Source organism: Botryllus schlosseri, chromosome 4 (genome assembly GCF_051294905.1).
Source record: "Botryllus schlosseri isolate E-star chromosome 4, Bs_hap1, whole genome shotgun sequence".
NCBI classification, from domain to species: domain Eukaryota; kingdom Metazoa; phylum Chordata; class Ascidiacea; order Stolidobranchia; family Styelidae; genus Botryllus; species Botryllus schlosseri.
This window is the reverse complement of record NC_137239.1, coordinates 23667822-23683650: the sequence shown is the minus strand read 5'-3', so window position 1 is coordinate 23683650 and position 15829 is coordinate 23667822. Positions and strand designations below refer to the sequence as shown.

General features: G+C 40.9%; 2 protein-coding genes across 3 annotated transcripts; both read right to left on the bottom strand.

The window, feature by feature from the left end:
- Positions 1 to 3166: 3166 nt before the first annotated feature.
- Positions 3167 to 14048, bottom strand: LOC145437514 (hematopoietic prostaglandin D synthase-like). 2 transcript variants are annotated; one of them, XM_080314776.1, is made up of 4 exons: positions 13837 to 14048; positions 3617 to 3816; positions 3454 to 3552; positions 3167 to 3383 (listed from the first exon to the last, which is right to left on the bottom strand). In XM_080314776.1, the coding sequence occupies exons 1-4, from the start codon at positions 13979 to 13981 to the stop codon at positions 3219 to 3221; spliced, it is 609 nt and encodes a 202-aa protein (XP_080170902.1). In that variant the 5' UTR covers positions 13982 to 14048; the 3' UTR covers positions 3167 to 3218. The 2 variants fall into 2 exon arrangements, with proteins under 2 accessions (XP_080170902.1, XP_080170903.1); XM_080314777.1 differs by lacking the exon at positions 13837 to 14048 and adding an exon at positions 4293 to 4572.
- On the bottom strand, positions 12111 to 13414 carry LOC145437962 (hematopoietic prostaglandin D synthase-like). Its single transcript, XM_080315332.1, has 4 exons — positions 13354 to 13414; positions 12614 to 12813; positions 12444 to 12539; positions 12111 to 12372 (listed from the first exon to the last, which is right to left on the bottom strand). The coding sequence occupies exons 1-4, from the start codon at positions 13412 to 13414 to the stop codon at positions 12208 to 12210; spliced, it is 522 nt and encodes a 173-aa protein (XP_080171458.1). The 3' UTR covers positions 12111 to 12207.
- Positions 14049 to 15829: the final 1781 nt, after the last annotated feature.

Sequence of the window (15829 nt, the reverse complement as noted above, 5' to 3'; positions counted from 1 at the left end):
GCGTGTAAAATACATCTGAGTGATCATACACGACTCACGAATTATGAATTTCTAAGACAATATACCGCTAAATATGGTGCTAATAGAAGGGAAATATAAAGATGGTCGATCGTCACGACGTTCCAAACGTTTTTCGAACGTGTTACAGAGATAAGCAATGTTTGCATATGTATTTGTCATTGTTATTATTATCATATTCTTTATTCACAGTAAAACTGGTAAATATACACATAATCCGGGGAGAAACCTGCCCCCAAAGGAAAATGGCAAGATTGGAGTAAATTTTTAAAATTTATTTATATATTCCGAATAACAATTTGAATGTATTACTGAAATTTTAAAAATTTACTCCAATCTCGCCATTTTCCTTTGGGGTCAGGCTGCTCCCCGGATTATGTGTGTATTTACCAGTTTTACTGTGAATAAAGAACATGATAATAATATTTATATATTTAATAATAATAATTATTAATAATATTATTATTATTTGGAAAATGAAAGAGTGGCATCTGACATCGCTTGGTCTTGCGCGCCACGACATTGATCAATTGTTATGTGCCAGCCATTCGAATACAGCGATTGCTACTCAGTACGCATTCTACCACGTATTTCAAAAATAATAATCATCTAGATATCTTGTTTTAAAGAAATTAACCGTCGTTGCCGTCAGGCGTCTTCGGAGGCACTGTGTATTCAAACTATATAGCAAATATATAACACCTGATGATCAGCATTCGCGATACACCGGTTGAAAATGATTGATCTCTACCGCAACGATTACAAGGCTTGACCTTGCGACATTTCAATTCTCAATTGCGTGACGAAGATGCAAAAAGTGTCCATAATCGTTTTAGTGGAAGCCGTAACGAAAATACAGCGCACTTGTCGCGACGTCATCATACATATGTTTTACAATTATTGTTCATTGTAACTGCATATAATACAAGCCCTGCATCGAGCGTAATTAGCCTTGAACGACTGTAATTACACGTGAAGTTTAATTGTGTGTGTTCCCAGCATCAGGAATTTTTTACAAGGACAAGAAGGGCAAGGAATGTCCGCGTTATAGACACAATTATTTGACAGTCGGAACAGCCACGAACTGTGTCTAAAAAATATCTATAACTACGTTTCCTGGTACCAAGTATGCGATAGAAATTATGCGCTCTCGAAACCACGATAAAATTATGGAACCATATTTTGTCGCAACTTCAGGTTGATCCTATAATAGCATGTATAGCTTGTTTCCTAAAGATTAAAAATTACGACGAAATTATGTTTTGCATTGATGTTTCTGTTGCCGAAACAATTTTTCGATGGGAAATTCTTGAGAAAACGTCGGTACGAAAATGCAGGTTGAAAATTATTATGTTTTTCTGAAACCATGTAACTCCGATTATCCGCATACCATCGTAACATCCCTATCCTGAAATCGGATGAATCTTAATTCATCACTGAATTCGTGGATATTATCTCCAAGTCTGATTAAATTTTGTTATCTCTTTCTCAATGCGAATTTAAGTGAGATAATTTTTCACGCCCATTGGAATGGCCAATAGGTACACACACATAGCATGCAACCGTCACAACGCAAAGTTTATGAATGATTGACTAATAATGAGTATGTACCTCACACAAACCACGAAAACGTATATATGTCTAACAGACGGTGGACAATTTTGTTAGATGGGTCACACTCAGGGCATAAACAGCAATTTGGCACCCCCCCTAATTCCGATATTACACGATCGACAATTACCTAAGTGTTGGAGGTTTACCTAGGCTCCTCCTCGCCACCTCATCCGCGTCAGCGGTGTCCTACAGAAAGCCTAGAGGTGGGCCGTGCTATAAGTCGGCAGTTACGGAAAAATAAGAAGAATATCGGCCTGGTGTAAATGGCCATAGTAGTCGACAAACACCGTGAATACCCCAAAACAAACAAACAAAACACGATCGACAAACGCGCTTTAATTATAAAATGGCGAACACTTTTACTGTTAATGAATGAATTTTGTCAATACCGTTTATACTTGCATTTATTACTATTAATTTCTTCCCTCTCTCAGCGCACGTGCTTAGATTTGCCGTTCGAGCTGGCGGAGGTGCATTTATTTTCTAGACCAGTGTCACCTTCAATCCAATATGTTTGTAGGCTTACTTTTTTCGAATGTTTTCGCGAATACTCGCTAAAGCTTTGTCATTTTAATCTTAATTGATGTTCATTTGGCATAGCTTGCAAATAGATCATTCTACTTGAGTATAAAAATTTTACACTAGTTCCACTTGAGTGGTATCGACGAGTTGTACTTGATTTTCCATTGTCACATATGGTAACCCTCATACCTTAAAAGTTCAAAGATCCCGAATCTACCTGACCGAATTGACTCCGTCCTATCTTCCTGGAACCTTGGAATTTGGGCTTGTGTAGGGGGCTTGTGTGTATTATAATTATCAGCGGAGTCATGCAAAAGCTATGAAAAATTTGCCCTTCATGTACCCACAAACTTTCAATCCAGCAATAATCTGCACCATCTTAGGCTTGATGATGGGTGCATCGTATCCACTGTTGTCGAAGTGAAAAAACGATTTTCGTCACTCAGGGAACCTCTCTGTAAGATTTCTACGGCGTCGTTTACGGAGCCCCAGTCGTCATTTTGAAGGGACCAATACAAATCAAGTACAGTATAGTAGAGTTGCGGAATTGAGAACATTTATGAGTACGACTCGCTAATGCCACCTAGTGACACCATATATTTTATATGTCGCATAGTTCTTCTCTGCTGTCCCCTAGCGTAAATTCATTCTCTTGGTCTAGCCGCGTATTTGATCCCGCTTGGTTGCAAAATAAACAACAGCCCAATTTTGAAATAATTTGTTTCAAATTGTTGAACTAATGCATGGAGACAATCTGAATCGATTGGCGAACGTTACACAGTCGTTACATGGCGCAATCGGACAGTTCACGCAAAAGGATGTCTATATAACATTACACCAACTATAGAATTCACCAACTACTAGCCCTTTGTCCTTTGTATTTACATTAAATGCTTCGTTGATAAACGGACACGTCTAACTCTGCTATATTGCCACACCCAATGCAAACACCGTTTCTTATCATGGACGCTCGAGGTGTTTCGTGCAGCGGAGAATTTTCATATACACAAGACTATTTGCAGTATTTTTATTTCTCCATCAATTATATATTTCTGTTTTCAGAATTAAAATTCGGTCTTGGGCCGTTTCTTCACCCATGCGGCGATATTGGGCAATTTCGCCACGTCGTCATAGACGCGCTTCAGCTTGCTGTATTTATCCAAACTGCCCGACCTCATATCGTTTACGCCTTCGAAAATGCGGAAGATGCCAATATCCGCCAAAGACACCTGAAATATTTCGTGGTTCGAATGTGAAGCGTATCGCGGGACATCAAACTAAATTCGAAGAGTTACCAACCTTGTTGTTGATAATGAATCCCTTGTCGGGAATGTACGTCTCTAGTTTTTTCAGAAGAGGCGGGTAAGTCTTCTCGAACAACTCATCCAATTTCTTTTCCTAAAATGGTTTACGAACGGTTTTAGCGAATGAATATGGAACATTGAAGTAAGGTTTCATATACTTTGTCTTCCTTAGCAAACACCGGCAGTTTCGTGGCCAAGTCGTGAATACATTGGCCGATCATGTCGATCTTCAATTGATCTTCGGCAGTCTTTCCGTAGAGATCGTACTTTCTTGCGAGGTAATTCACGATGGCGAGGCTTTGGAAGAAGACCTCTCCATTGATTTCGAGGGCTGGCATACCATATGGCAGATCAAGTTCTAAAAAGAGAAATCGAATTATGGACTTTGTGATGGATTTCGCAACGTTAAAATGCAAGCAACGTATTATCAACGTCCCATTGCCACCCATATTCATCCAGATGGCAGCATTACCGTGTATGCTTATTGGTCGATTAGTATTCTTATTATTGTTCAACGCTTCGGACGTTCTGTTAAATTATTGTATTTAAGATATAGCCTACGCTTATTAGGAATTCTGTTGACTATTTGGTCACGAATGTATTGCTGCGAAAGTATACCGAAAAGTTCAATATCCGGGAGTGGGGGTCTTCGCAAGAAAAAAGAGCTTTCTAGCATACAAATGCCACAGCACCATCAAGGACGGGCTGCTTGTCCTAACTGGAAGATATATATTCTTTAATACAAATATACCATTGCAATCATAAACTCATTACCCAGTGATAAAGATTTGCCCACAATTCCTTGCTAGATTTAATGAATTTTCCGACACATACCGACTTTCTTTTTTTGCCATTCCTCGCCAGTAATGCGCTCGTCATCAAAATCGACACCGGCTTGAGCCAACAGGAGTCTTGCAGTTTCGGCGCGGCCTTTACCATTGAAGTAAATGATTTTAGGTTTGCAAGCCATTTTTTGCTCTTAAGATCCCGGCGTACGTTTGTGGCGATAGGAAGCAACTGTGACGGTATCACGGCGTTCGCCCCAGTTTATAGAAACTTTGTATCACGATTTTATCGCATGTGTGCCGTAAAAAAGAGAACAAACACCGAACAATTCAGAGTTATTCCGGTCTCCAGTGGTCCATCGATTAGGCGCGATGACTTGTCAGAAGTTTCTATGGCGTGAATATGTGTTTCTCAATACCTTTTTATTAACTTACGGCACTCTGTCACGCCTCACCCCGCCACGAAGCAACTCCTGCACGCCTTACTGACTCCGAAATATTCATTACAGCCACATCAGCTATGCTACTCCCTCGCACTTTCTGTAGGCTTTTAATTCGAATAATTGTGGAAGATATCGCCTCTGAATATGCGACCCGGCTAGTTAGCATGTGTACCATATGGTGGATGTTTATTGTATCCATCCATACGCCACCCACGTTTGGTATAAATCCCATTACCGATATGATAATACCAATCGTCAGATTACATTTTTATCTGAACAGGATTCACACAACGTACAATGCGATAAGACACGGTGCGATGTAATAAACAGATATGAGGATGCCGAAGGATGCTCTTTCTTGCTCTTTCCATTCCTTGTATGTGCGCTCTTTCATCGGGTCTTGTTCTTGACTTTTCCGTCGCCGTAATCAGTTTCATACAGTACTTCGATGGGAACCACTATACTACATACCGTGCTTCGATTCAATATATATAATACGGCCGCATTCAGGCGTAGAGTCGTCATGGCCCGTCTGGACGTCATGTTCTCGTGCTAAATTGGCTACCAGGAACTTCGCACAGAGTAGAGCGCTTGTGGTGTTCTGCGCCTTCAGCGATTTCTTGAGGTATACCTGGCGTATAAAAGTTTTTAATTGTAGCAGCAAAACACCCTTGCTTGATTACTATCTATGCACCCAAATAAGTATAAATGTTAGGAAAAGTTACCTGGGGTCCCTTTCTAGTCGCGCATAGCCCGACAAATCTTTACATCTGATAAATTTATTTCGTCAGTAATATTGGTTGTTTCATATATTACTGTCAAATATTTATCCAGTCTTAGCCAGCGTGATCAGATTAAACGATAGAGCTGAGGGAGGTGGTGTCTTCGAAAATTTTGGGCCCAAATTATTGATGATGCATATCCCGATTTTTATTAATCACTGTGTTGCATGTTGTTATTTTTTACCTCCCAGCAGGATTGTAGGCATAGTTGGAATATATAATGGAAACGACCAAACGTACAAGAAAAACCTTCATTCGTGAGACGCACACGATTCCGACTTGGTATTTCTTTATGGGGTGTGTCATTTCCTCTATTCGTTCGACATTTGTACGGTGGGACTCAGATTACACAATTATTTTAAAACGAAAAATCCAAGGCACCCTGAAACGTGCGAAGCGTGAATAATATTTTTAAATGATGAGGAGAAACATTTGCTTGTGATATCACAAAAGGAAGGTAACTTACAAGCTACGTACAGCTGATATGAAAATTGCACGATATTGCACACCCGGTCAACATGTTCAGAAGCATAAATTTGCCAGTTTATTGTGAAAACTATTCATCGGCCCATTTTAATGCGGATCTGATACACCCCTGTACACCCTATCTGAGCGATACACCTATCGTACACCCTAGAAGAGGGTCTTCAAACTCATATGTCGTCGCGGGCCGGATTCAAGCCTTCAAATCGCTCGCGGGCCGCGACAGTCAGCGGATTCCAAATGTTACCTCGTGCTCTTGCTAGGAAACGCGGACGTTGGAATTTGGATTATTATTATTAAACCGCGAGTCCGGTTTCTTTCATGTCTGGGGATCTATTGGGTCGAAAGTGATATAGCAGCGTGACCACAGATATTTTTAGTATATATTTGTTTAAAAAATATATTTTCTGTGTAAACTGCATATTACGGTTCCGCATTGACGTTTTCACTTCTGTGAATAAGTACGTTTCGGTCCATATTTGTACAGCACTCTGAACTTAGTGGGCAATTTTTGCCTTCGTGAAATTGGATGTCAATTTGACCGACTGGTTACCAGTGGTAACTAGAGTCAAACCGCAGCGCCGTAGTCGGGTGGTTATAATGGGGCCTATGAGCATGGGAGTATTTCCTGCAAAATAAATTCAACATTTGTTACAAATGCGCTTGAAAATATCGGTATTTTCAATCTACTCAGAATTGCTTCGCGGGCTGGATGAAACCGTCTGGCTGACCGGATGTGGCTCGCGGGTCGTATGTTTGACACCTCTGCCCTAGACGGGGTATGATACACCCGTTTGAAGACCCCGGTGCTAGCAGTTGGCTGTCTTTTGCGAGACAGCTGATTATGGATAGCTGGCAAACAATATGATGACTCAATCACCTCACTTTTGGACGAAATAATAGCTAAATGGTGGACCCTACATTTCGAGTTATCATTTCGCAATTTGGAAGAAAACACATCTCGATGCTGGCGCTTACCCGTATTACTAAGTGGAAATTGAAACTAAATTGCGATCAGGAGAAAATGCATTGTGAGTTTTGGAGGATCTTTTTTCAACCAACACTAACTGCTCGATCGCGAGTCCTTGAACATATTTCTGTCAATGGCATTCATTAGGAAGTTAGCCTATACCGAGGGCTATACCATAACATACAGGTACCTTGTCGTGATAGATTTTGCAGGCGAAGCGTGCAGTTCCCCATGACGATTTGAAATGATTCAATTTATGGTCGTATTGCGTATCTGTCGCGCTTCACGGTAAAAGGATACCAAATATTTCGCTGGAGGATGTGAGAATATAACTTTACGTTATTACGACGCACATGTGATTTTGTATTTCGATTACAGCCTCAATAATATCACAGTGATACGGAAATGAAAATGACCATGGTTTTGGTGAGAGAGCCAACAAAATAGACCAGTGTTTCTCAACCCCGAGTCCGCGGACTCAAATGAGTCCGCGGAAGGGCCTGGATGAGTCCGCGAGCACAGGGATTTTCAGTAAATTAATCAACGGACACGTTGACAAATTTTCGACCTGGTATTTCCTCGTGTTTTTCAATGGTGGAAAGACGCTAGTCTCATTGTGAATTTATTATATTTGGTGATTTTATATTGATAAAACCTTAGGAAACGATCATATATCCTAATTTGGATTAGAATAAAATAGTATTTACGGTGACCAATTCTTTATTTATTTATTATAGTGGTGCCCACCGTAAATACTATTTCATTAAAATCCAAATTTTTCGACGGCAATAACTCCGCTTCCACTGTTGGAATTGAACCAAATTTGGTGAGCATCGTTTCTATAGACAACCTAACACTTTCATGGGGTGAGTAGAGAACTTTTAAATTCTCTGTTATTTATTTTTATGTAATAAATAGAAACTTTCTTCTCCTGTAGCAATTCGGTTACTGGTTGGAATGGAACGAAATTTGGTGTGTAGGCTTAAATTAGGTAACCTAACAATTTTATCAAGTAGCCAGTACGATTTGAGAAAAAAAGTCATTTTTGAAGAGCCCTAATGCACACGTTTTCGGCACGATATACGTTGGGTATTATTGTGTTTATTGAGACTTATAGTTCACTTGGAGACGTTATTTGGATACTGATAAAACGTAGGGACATGTGCTCAACACAGAAACAATCTATAGTTGTCTATTGGGCCATTCCATACACAGACAAACGATCTTCACATCACTACCTCTTCAAATCTCCTGAAATTTGGTACACGCAGAGATGAGCACATTCCAAACAGGATGAACTATATTTTATGAAAATTGGACTTTGGGGTCAAAAGTTACGTCACTTTAAAAATTGACAATTTTCAGCTCATTTCGGGTCTGCACATCTCAGGTTTTATTAATGAAATATTCAAGAAGGTGTAGCTAGATGTTTGACGACAGTTGAGATACAGCACTTGGGTTTATCTGAAGCTTGTCTGATCGTCTATATTTCCAAGTGAAATTTAATACCCTGGAAGTTAGGGTCAAAGGGTAAATTGAGGGGGAAATCTAAAATCAGTCAGGCGTTACACGATTTAGACAACGGATTGCTCAAAAACATATCAAAATGTTTTGGAAAAAGCTATTTTAAATGAAAGTTTGCTTCAAGGAAAATTACTTCATAGCTGTTTGATTTTGATTTTGAAACTGTAAAATGATGAAATTGCAGTTTTAAGAGCACACTTCATTTGTACATGAAAATGCAGTACTAGTAGGGCGTGTTCGGACATCGAGTCTAGGGTGTGGGCGGGCAACATGTCTGGGGTGTGTTCGGACTGTGTTGCCATTCGGACATCGTATCTGGGATGAGTTCGGACTGTTTTGCCCCTCCGACATCGTGTCTGGGGTGTGTTTGAGACATCATGTCATGGGTGCGTTTAGGCAGTTTTGCAACTCGGATCCCAAAGTCCAATTTTCATAAAATATAGTTCATCCTGTTTGGAATAAGCTCATCTCTGCGTGTACCAAATTTCAGGAGATTTGAGGAGGTAGTGATGTGAACATCGTTTGTCTGTGTATGGAATTGCCCTATTATCAGTAGAACCCGAGATACGGACTTCATTACTGAACAGTTGCTTGAATTGCAGAGCCGACAGATGTGGAAAGACAAGTTTAAAAAGACTTCTTTGACTCATTTTTGGGCAAATGTGCAATCGATGGAGAATAGTCTTTCAGATCTTTGCGAGCAAGCTGCAACAGATCTTTTACCATTTCCAACCACATACCTGTGTGAATATGGCTTTTCAACTCTGACGATGATCAAAAGAAGTATTGCAATAGACTTCAACCGTATGATGGCATGAGATGTAGGCCTCGACAACCATAATTTCGGAATTCGTTAAACTTGTCAAGCAAGTTCAAGGACAAGATTCTCATTGAGTGTGTGTTGAGTGAAAAACAGTGCTTGCTTTTTTCGTTGATGCCGTATAAAACTCTCTTGGATGGAAATAAAAAAAAACTATTTTTCGTTAATATATAGCTTGAGTCCGCGGATATATAGGCGAGCTTGAGAAAAGTCCGCTGATCAAAAAGGTTGAGAACCACTCAAATAGACCCCGATGATTAAGTAGCGGCAGAAATTTGCAGCTCTTATTTTGGATGTTGACATATATGAAATGATGCGTCCGTGTACGTTTAGCCACATAACGCACTCTAAATTCTCGGAAAAGTTGCTAATTATTTTACAGAGTCCATACTACCAGTGCAACTGCATGAGCTGTCAATTCTGTATCATTAATTGGAACGTATAGCAGACGCGAATTCAGCTCTGCGGTAAGCATCGGAGACTCGAAGAGCATGTATTGATCATCTGCCACTGATCATGGTGGGCTGTTCGAGTCTTATTATGGTGTTAGGCTATAGCATAGCCTATATAAGTTGCCTGAATATAAAGGGAACATAAAGATCATGGCAAATCCTTTGTATTTTTGGACTCGCGATCGATTGACAAAAGCCTGATAAATTTGATACTTAGAAGAGCGTCATAAATGCCGGCTATACCACAACCGCCGTACGGCTGTATTTGCCAAGTCACCGACCAGCTGAATAGGAAACAAATACAGCAGCAATCCTTTTGTAGTAGAACGCACGTGATTTCTATTCTTCCCATTATATTCCATTGATTCAGCATATATTTTTTGGCATTTTGGAACCATCGCGCTATATACGGTGACATTGATGCCGATTTCAAGCGACTGTCAAACAAACGTTTTGAGGTTATAATAATACTAGAAAGCGGTCGCCGGATACACATATTTTCTTTTTGTGGTGTTGTGTGAGCTCGGATAAGCTTTCACTAGGCTGCTCCGTCGTGAAGATGACTATAGCAGGCGATATGGGTCGTATAGTAATCTTAATTCAACATAATTTCCTACACTGCACCTTTAGAGCAGAGGTGGTCGACCAGCGGCTGCAACCGTCTACACATGATTAAATTAAGGGGTGTTAGCGGCCGTCAACATGCAATTGGTGCCCCACCGTACAAATGCGAACCGCAGAGTGAAATGATGCGCCACATAAAGGAATAGTGGAATACCAATTTGTAATCGTGTGCGTCTCACGAATGTTTTTCGACTACATTTGGAAGATTCCAATATTTTGATTATACCGACAATCCTGATGGTAGGTCAAGAAAGAACGACATGCAACAAAGTGATTAGTAACAACCCGCATTTGCATCATCATTAGCTTTGTGCCCAGAAATTTCGATGGCACTTCTCCATAAGCTCCGCCGATAAATCCGATCACGTGGGCTGAGAAAGGATAAATATTTTATAGTATGTGCATTGTGCAACTACCACTATTATCGACGATATTCACCTATGAAGTTACAAAAGATATTTGCACTTTGCGCGACTAGACAATTCACAACACTAATACTCGCAATTTCGGTACGTAAACCCGACGGGGCGTTCTGCTTCTACAATTAGAAACTTTCACAAGAAAACCGTGATGGCACAGAAGTGACAGAACACAGAACACCACGGGAGTTGTCTGCGGTGCGAAGTTTGCCAGTAGCTATTTTACCGTGGATATTTGGCATCCGGGTTGGCCATTATATTACTGCGAATGTTCTCTGGAATGCGGTCGTACGCTATGTATGTAATGGAAATGCAATAGCATGAAGTTGAACACCCCTGCTCTAGAGATCTAGACTAGGAACTACATTCTATGAGCACTATTTCAATGCATTTTGATGCATCATTTGGATGACACAAGAACGTACCTATTGCTACAACGACTTATTTTATAGTCAATTATAAAGGCAATTTGAACTTTGAAGCATTCGATAGCACATGCCGTGAGGTTCATGGTTGGTGAGGCACTTACCCGTTTCCAGTCAGATTTACAAATATATCAACCCAACATCGTAGCTGATTCAGTGGCCGACTTGATTCTCGTCACATTAGCACTCTAGCCGCCAAGGCTACGTAATAATCTACTATAATATCCACAATTGAAGGTAGGGGTGGATGGAAATTACAAAACAGCCACACCACCAAGGGAATGTATATGCTCTTCACTGGATGTTGGCAGTCGCAACTACACGATTCATAAGCCTACTACAACGTCGGTTTGCGAAGGTGATAGCGCATTGTATCACTGCGCTCTGATTGCCGTATTGTTAGCCAGCAATGCGTGGGTCAAATTCATCTGTGCCTCATCTACTTATTGAATGCCCTGCACACGTGCACGTGCATACTGCACACTGTGCACAGTCATAGTATACGCAACAAAGCCGAATTTCACAATTTAGGCAATTTTGAGGGGGTTGTGATGCTCTAGCGTTATTAATGTTTAGATTATCGGAAGCCGTGCGACAATAGCATGCGATTGATACCGGTTATTAAAAATTGCTCCATCATTCTATGCTGACGGGTTATATAGTTGTTTATATTTTTCCGATGATCTCATCGTAAAGTCCTGTCTTGACCTGTCCGGTGTAGCCTACAATTGTTACATGACACTATCGGTCCCACAAAAGGATATTATGTTTCATTGCGAATGATCTTTTGACATGCTCTTGTGGCGATTTCGTCTCCTAATAAACCCGGCATTCCTTGGTCTCTGGTAGTTGAATTAAACGCTTCGTTGATGAAGGATACGTCTGACTCATCTGCTATCACCACACCAAACTCAGTTACCGATCATATGACCACTCGAAGTGTTTCGTACAGCCTATGTAACTACATAAAATAATTATAACGCATCGTTTTTTCTTGATTCCATATATTTTTGTTCTAGAAATTAAAATTCGGTCTTTGGTCTTTTCTTCACCCATGCGGCGATATTGGGCAATTTCGCGACATCTTCATAGATACGCTTCAGCTTGGTGTATTTATCCAAACTACCCGCCCTCATATCGCTGACGGCTTCGAAAGTGCGGAAGATGCCAATATCGGCCAAAGACACCTGAAAGTATTGCGCAGTTCGACTATAATGCCGGTTTCAGGACATCAAACTGAATTCGCATGGTATCCTACCTTGTTGTTTATGATGAAGCCCTTGTCGGGTATGAACTTTTCCAGTCTTTTGAGAAGTGGCGGGTAAGTTTTCTCGAACAACTCATCCAATTTCTTCTACTAAAATGGTTGGAGAGGCGTATTAGCGCATTACTATTGGACCAAGGGCGTTAAATTATGATTTCACATACTTTGTCGTCCTTGGCGAACACCGGCAATTTCGAAGCCACGTCATGAAGGCATTGGCCGATAATATCGATCTTCAATTGATCTTCCGCGGTCTTTCCGTAGAGATCGTTCGTCCTTGCGATGTAGTTCACAATGGCGAGACTTTGGAAGTATCTCTCTCCTTTGATTTCGAAGGCGGGCAGACCGTAGGCGAGATCAAGTTCTAAAAGGAATTATTGCGGTTCTAGACTTTGTAGTCGAAGCCTGGTATTTTACAATCATTTTTGAGCTAGTTTAGACAGTATGACCGTCGGCAGTATAGAACCGGTCGCAGTAGGGATGCAGCTTATTCAAAGCTTACGTCATGATTGGTATTCATATCATTATCTGACGTTTTGACCTTTCCGTGCCATTCCTGAAAGCATGGATCGACCTTCAATAGTTGGAGATGCACTTTCAAAACTTACATCGAATTTAGCTGTAAAAGTGTAATCTCTAGGTCGAGGCGAAAAGTTGACCTTTTTTTAGTCAACTCGCCGGTGATTACAGTTTTTATGCCCATTTTAGGTTCCAATATTTGGGGGCGATGATCGGTGTGGAGCTTGAAAAGGGGGCGATGAGTAGGTTGGGAACCCCTGGTCTAGAATCAACTGCTGTTGAAGTGACAAATAATATCAATATTCGGTGCCATACATATTCGCCAGAATAAAGAAAGCTTTGAGGCGAATACGATCATGGTATAGTAAACGTCGAACAACACTACGAACACGTAGCGTGACTCCAGTATACCAATGGATCTTAACTGGGGATAGCACGAGCGCCATAGGGGTTCGCTGTTCCAGTGTCGGGGTTAGCCAGAGGTCAAGACTCATACAGCAAAGGTCACACAGATTTCCAGTAGGCTATTCATTATAATCGTTTTGTTTGAAAATCATTTTGCAGTTTTTTTCTTATGGTTCTGTTGTTGATACACAGTACATTTCGTGCTCCAGCATTCTATACTAACGAATTAGATGGGTAATGCGGTAGATTTTAGTTTTTGTGGCTGAACAAAAATTGGCCGGTCTCGGACGGCTTGCCGATTTGCGGAAGGTTCCGCCTAGTTAGTATAAGTTAAGAAACACTGCTATTTTCAATTGCAATTTCAAACTCGCTATCAATTGCGTATGGATATGTTCAATTGAGAATACCCAGTAATAAGGATTTGCCAATAATTCCCCACTTGAGGAATTTATCGAACACATACCGGCTTTCTTTTTCTGCCACACCTCGCCGAAAGGAACGCGCTCGTCATCAAAATCGACACCAGCTTGAGCCAGCAAAAGTCGTGCTGTTTCGGCGCGGCCTTTGCCGTCGAAGTAGATGATTTTCGCTTTCTGACTGCAAGCCATTTTGTGCTCTTAAGATCCCGTCGTACGTTCGTGGCGAAGGAAGAAACTGTGACTGTATCATGACCTACGTCCCAGTTATATAGGGAATGTTGTGTCACGAATGTAACGCTCGATTTGTAACGCCGGTGTGCCGAATAATAGAAACCAAACACCGAACCAATTCGCCAGTGTTCCGTCGATTAGACACGATGAGTTGGCAGAAATTTGTAAGGTGGGTGTGCTGATATGTCACTCAATACTTTCTAACTAAATTAAAGCACTCTGTCACGCATCATCACACGACAACCCAGCTCCTGCACGCCTTACCGAATGTGAAAAATTCAATTTCTCCAAAACAATTATTCGTCTTTTCCTATACTCATATCTCGTTGTGTGGGTGTATTATTTAAATACCCGCGGCTTATATATATTATAACTGGAATGGCGAGGCGTGAATTCCTTTGACTCACTTGCCGTTTCAAATTTCACTGATCACTTAGTATAAGCGAAGGAAACATGATGAAAGATCATGATGAATTGGTGAGCTAATCTGAAAATACGCGACGTGTAGATGCAATTGTTGAACTAGCATAAGCATTAGCTGGCCTATCTCTAGACTAGCTATATAGTTTGATAGGAACATGTTGCATTTTTCCATATATTTGAATGGACTTGGCTTTCACTACAATATGAATCAAGAAGCACGTGCGCTAAATTCATGAAATATCTACGAAACGCAGCTACTATTGCAACATAAACTATATTTCTTATGCATAATCTTGATGATAGAATACCTATCGATTGAACAGGTAGCCTAGATTATTTCACCTATCACTGATTCAAAGGGGATTTTGCTATGTCCAATTGTCCACTGTCCATGCGGCTCTTGGATATATTTCGTCCCAGAATATCTTACAGAAGATTGCGGACTGATGGCTTTTAATCCAGCTGTAATTTCGACGCAAGTTCCCTGGACGTGGAAATTCTCCCCGGCGCATGGTAAACAATACCGGACTCGCAAATCGTTTCATTGAGATGTAACCTCGGAGGCCTGGATCGACAATAGTTCTCGTTCTTAACGAGGTCGAGGTCGAGGTAGCAGTCTATGGAGGGTCTATGAAGCCAGATTGAACTGTGTTACTTTGTAACGGACCCAATAGATGAATAGAACATACCCGACCGCTCTATGGAATTGAATCATGCGGTCCGCACGTGGGCAGTCTTGTATCAAGCGCAAAGAGGTGGCCACGATCCGGCAGAGGGTAGGAGCACGACTTCGTCTCAGACGTTCTATATTGCTCGGGAAAGTCGCCCCACTGTCTCAGCACTAAGGTCAAAACTGGTCATTATTGGCAAATAGTTATCGAGAATGCAGCTACCACGCCTGACTTGTTTGCATTTGACCATTGTAAAATGAGCCGGTACATGTACGTTGTTGCAGAAATCCACATTGATTCCGAGTAGAGAGAGTTTTTTGGTTGAAACTGATGCATTAAAAATGAATGTGGCATGGGCTTTGAGAGTATGTGTCATCTCACGTATCGAGAATCTGACAACAATTTATGAGTGGAAACATCCAGGGTTGTAACCAAGTCACAATGCTCCGAATCACAAGTCAATCTCACTTTTATAGTTTTGACTCGAGTCAAGTCGAGTCATTTTCAATGCACCACCGAGTCCAAGTCAGAGATCAGAGGGTCGGGTCCCAGCCATGGTATTATGACCTGAGTCCAAGTCATTGTGTTGACTGCTCAGTTTCCAGTTAAAGTCTTGTTAAATCCACTTTTTGTAACTCTGTTTGGTGATATCAAATGGTTCGCATTCATAAATAATGATTTTCCTCACTTTTAACAGTTTCTGGTCGCATTT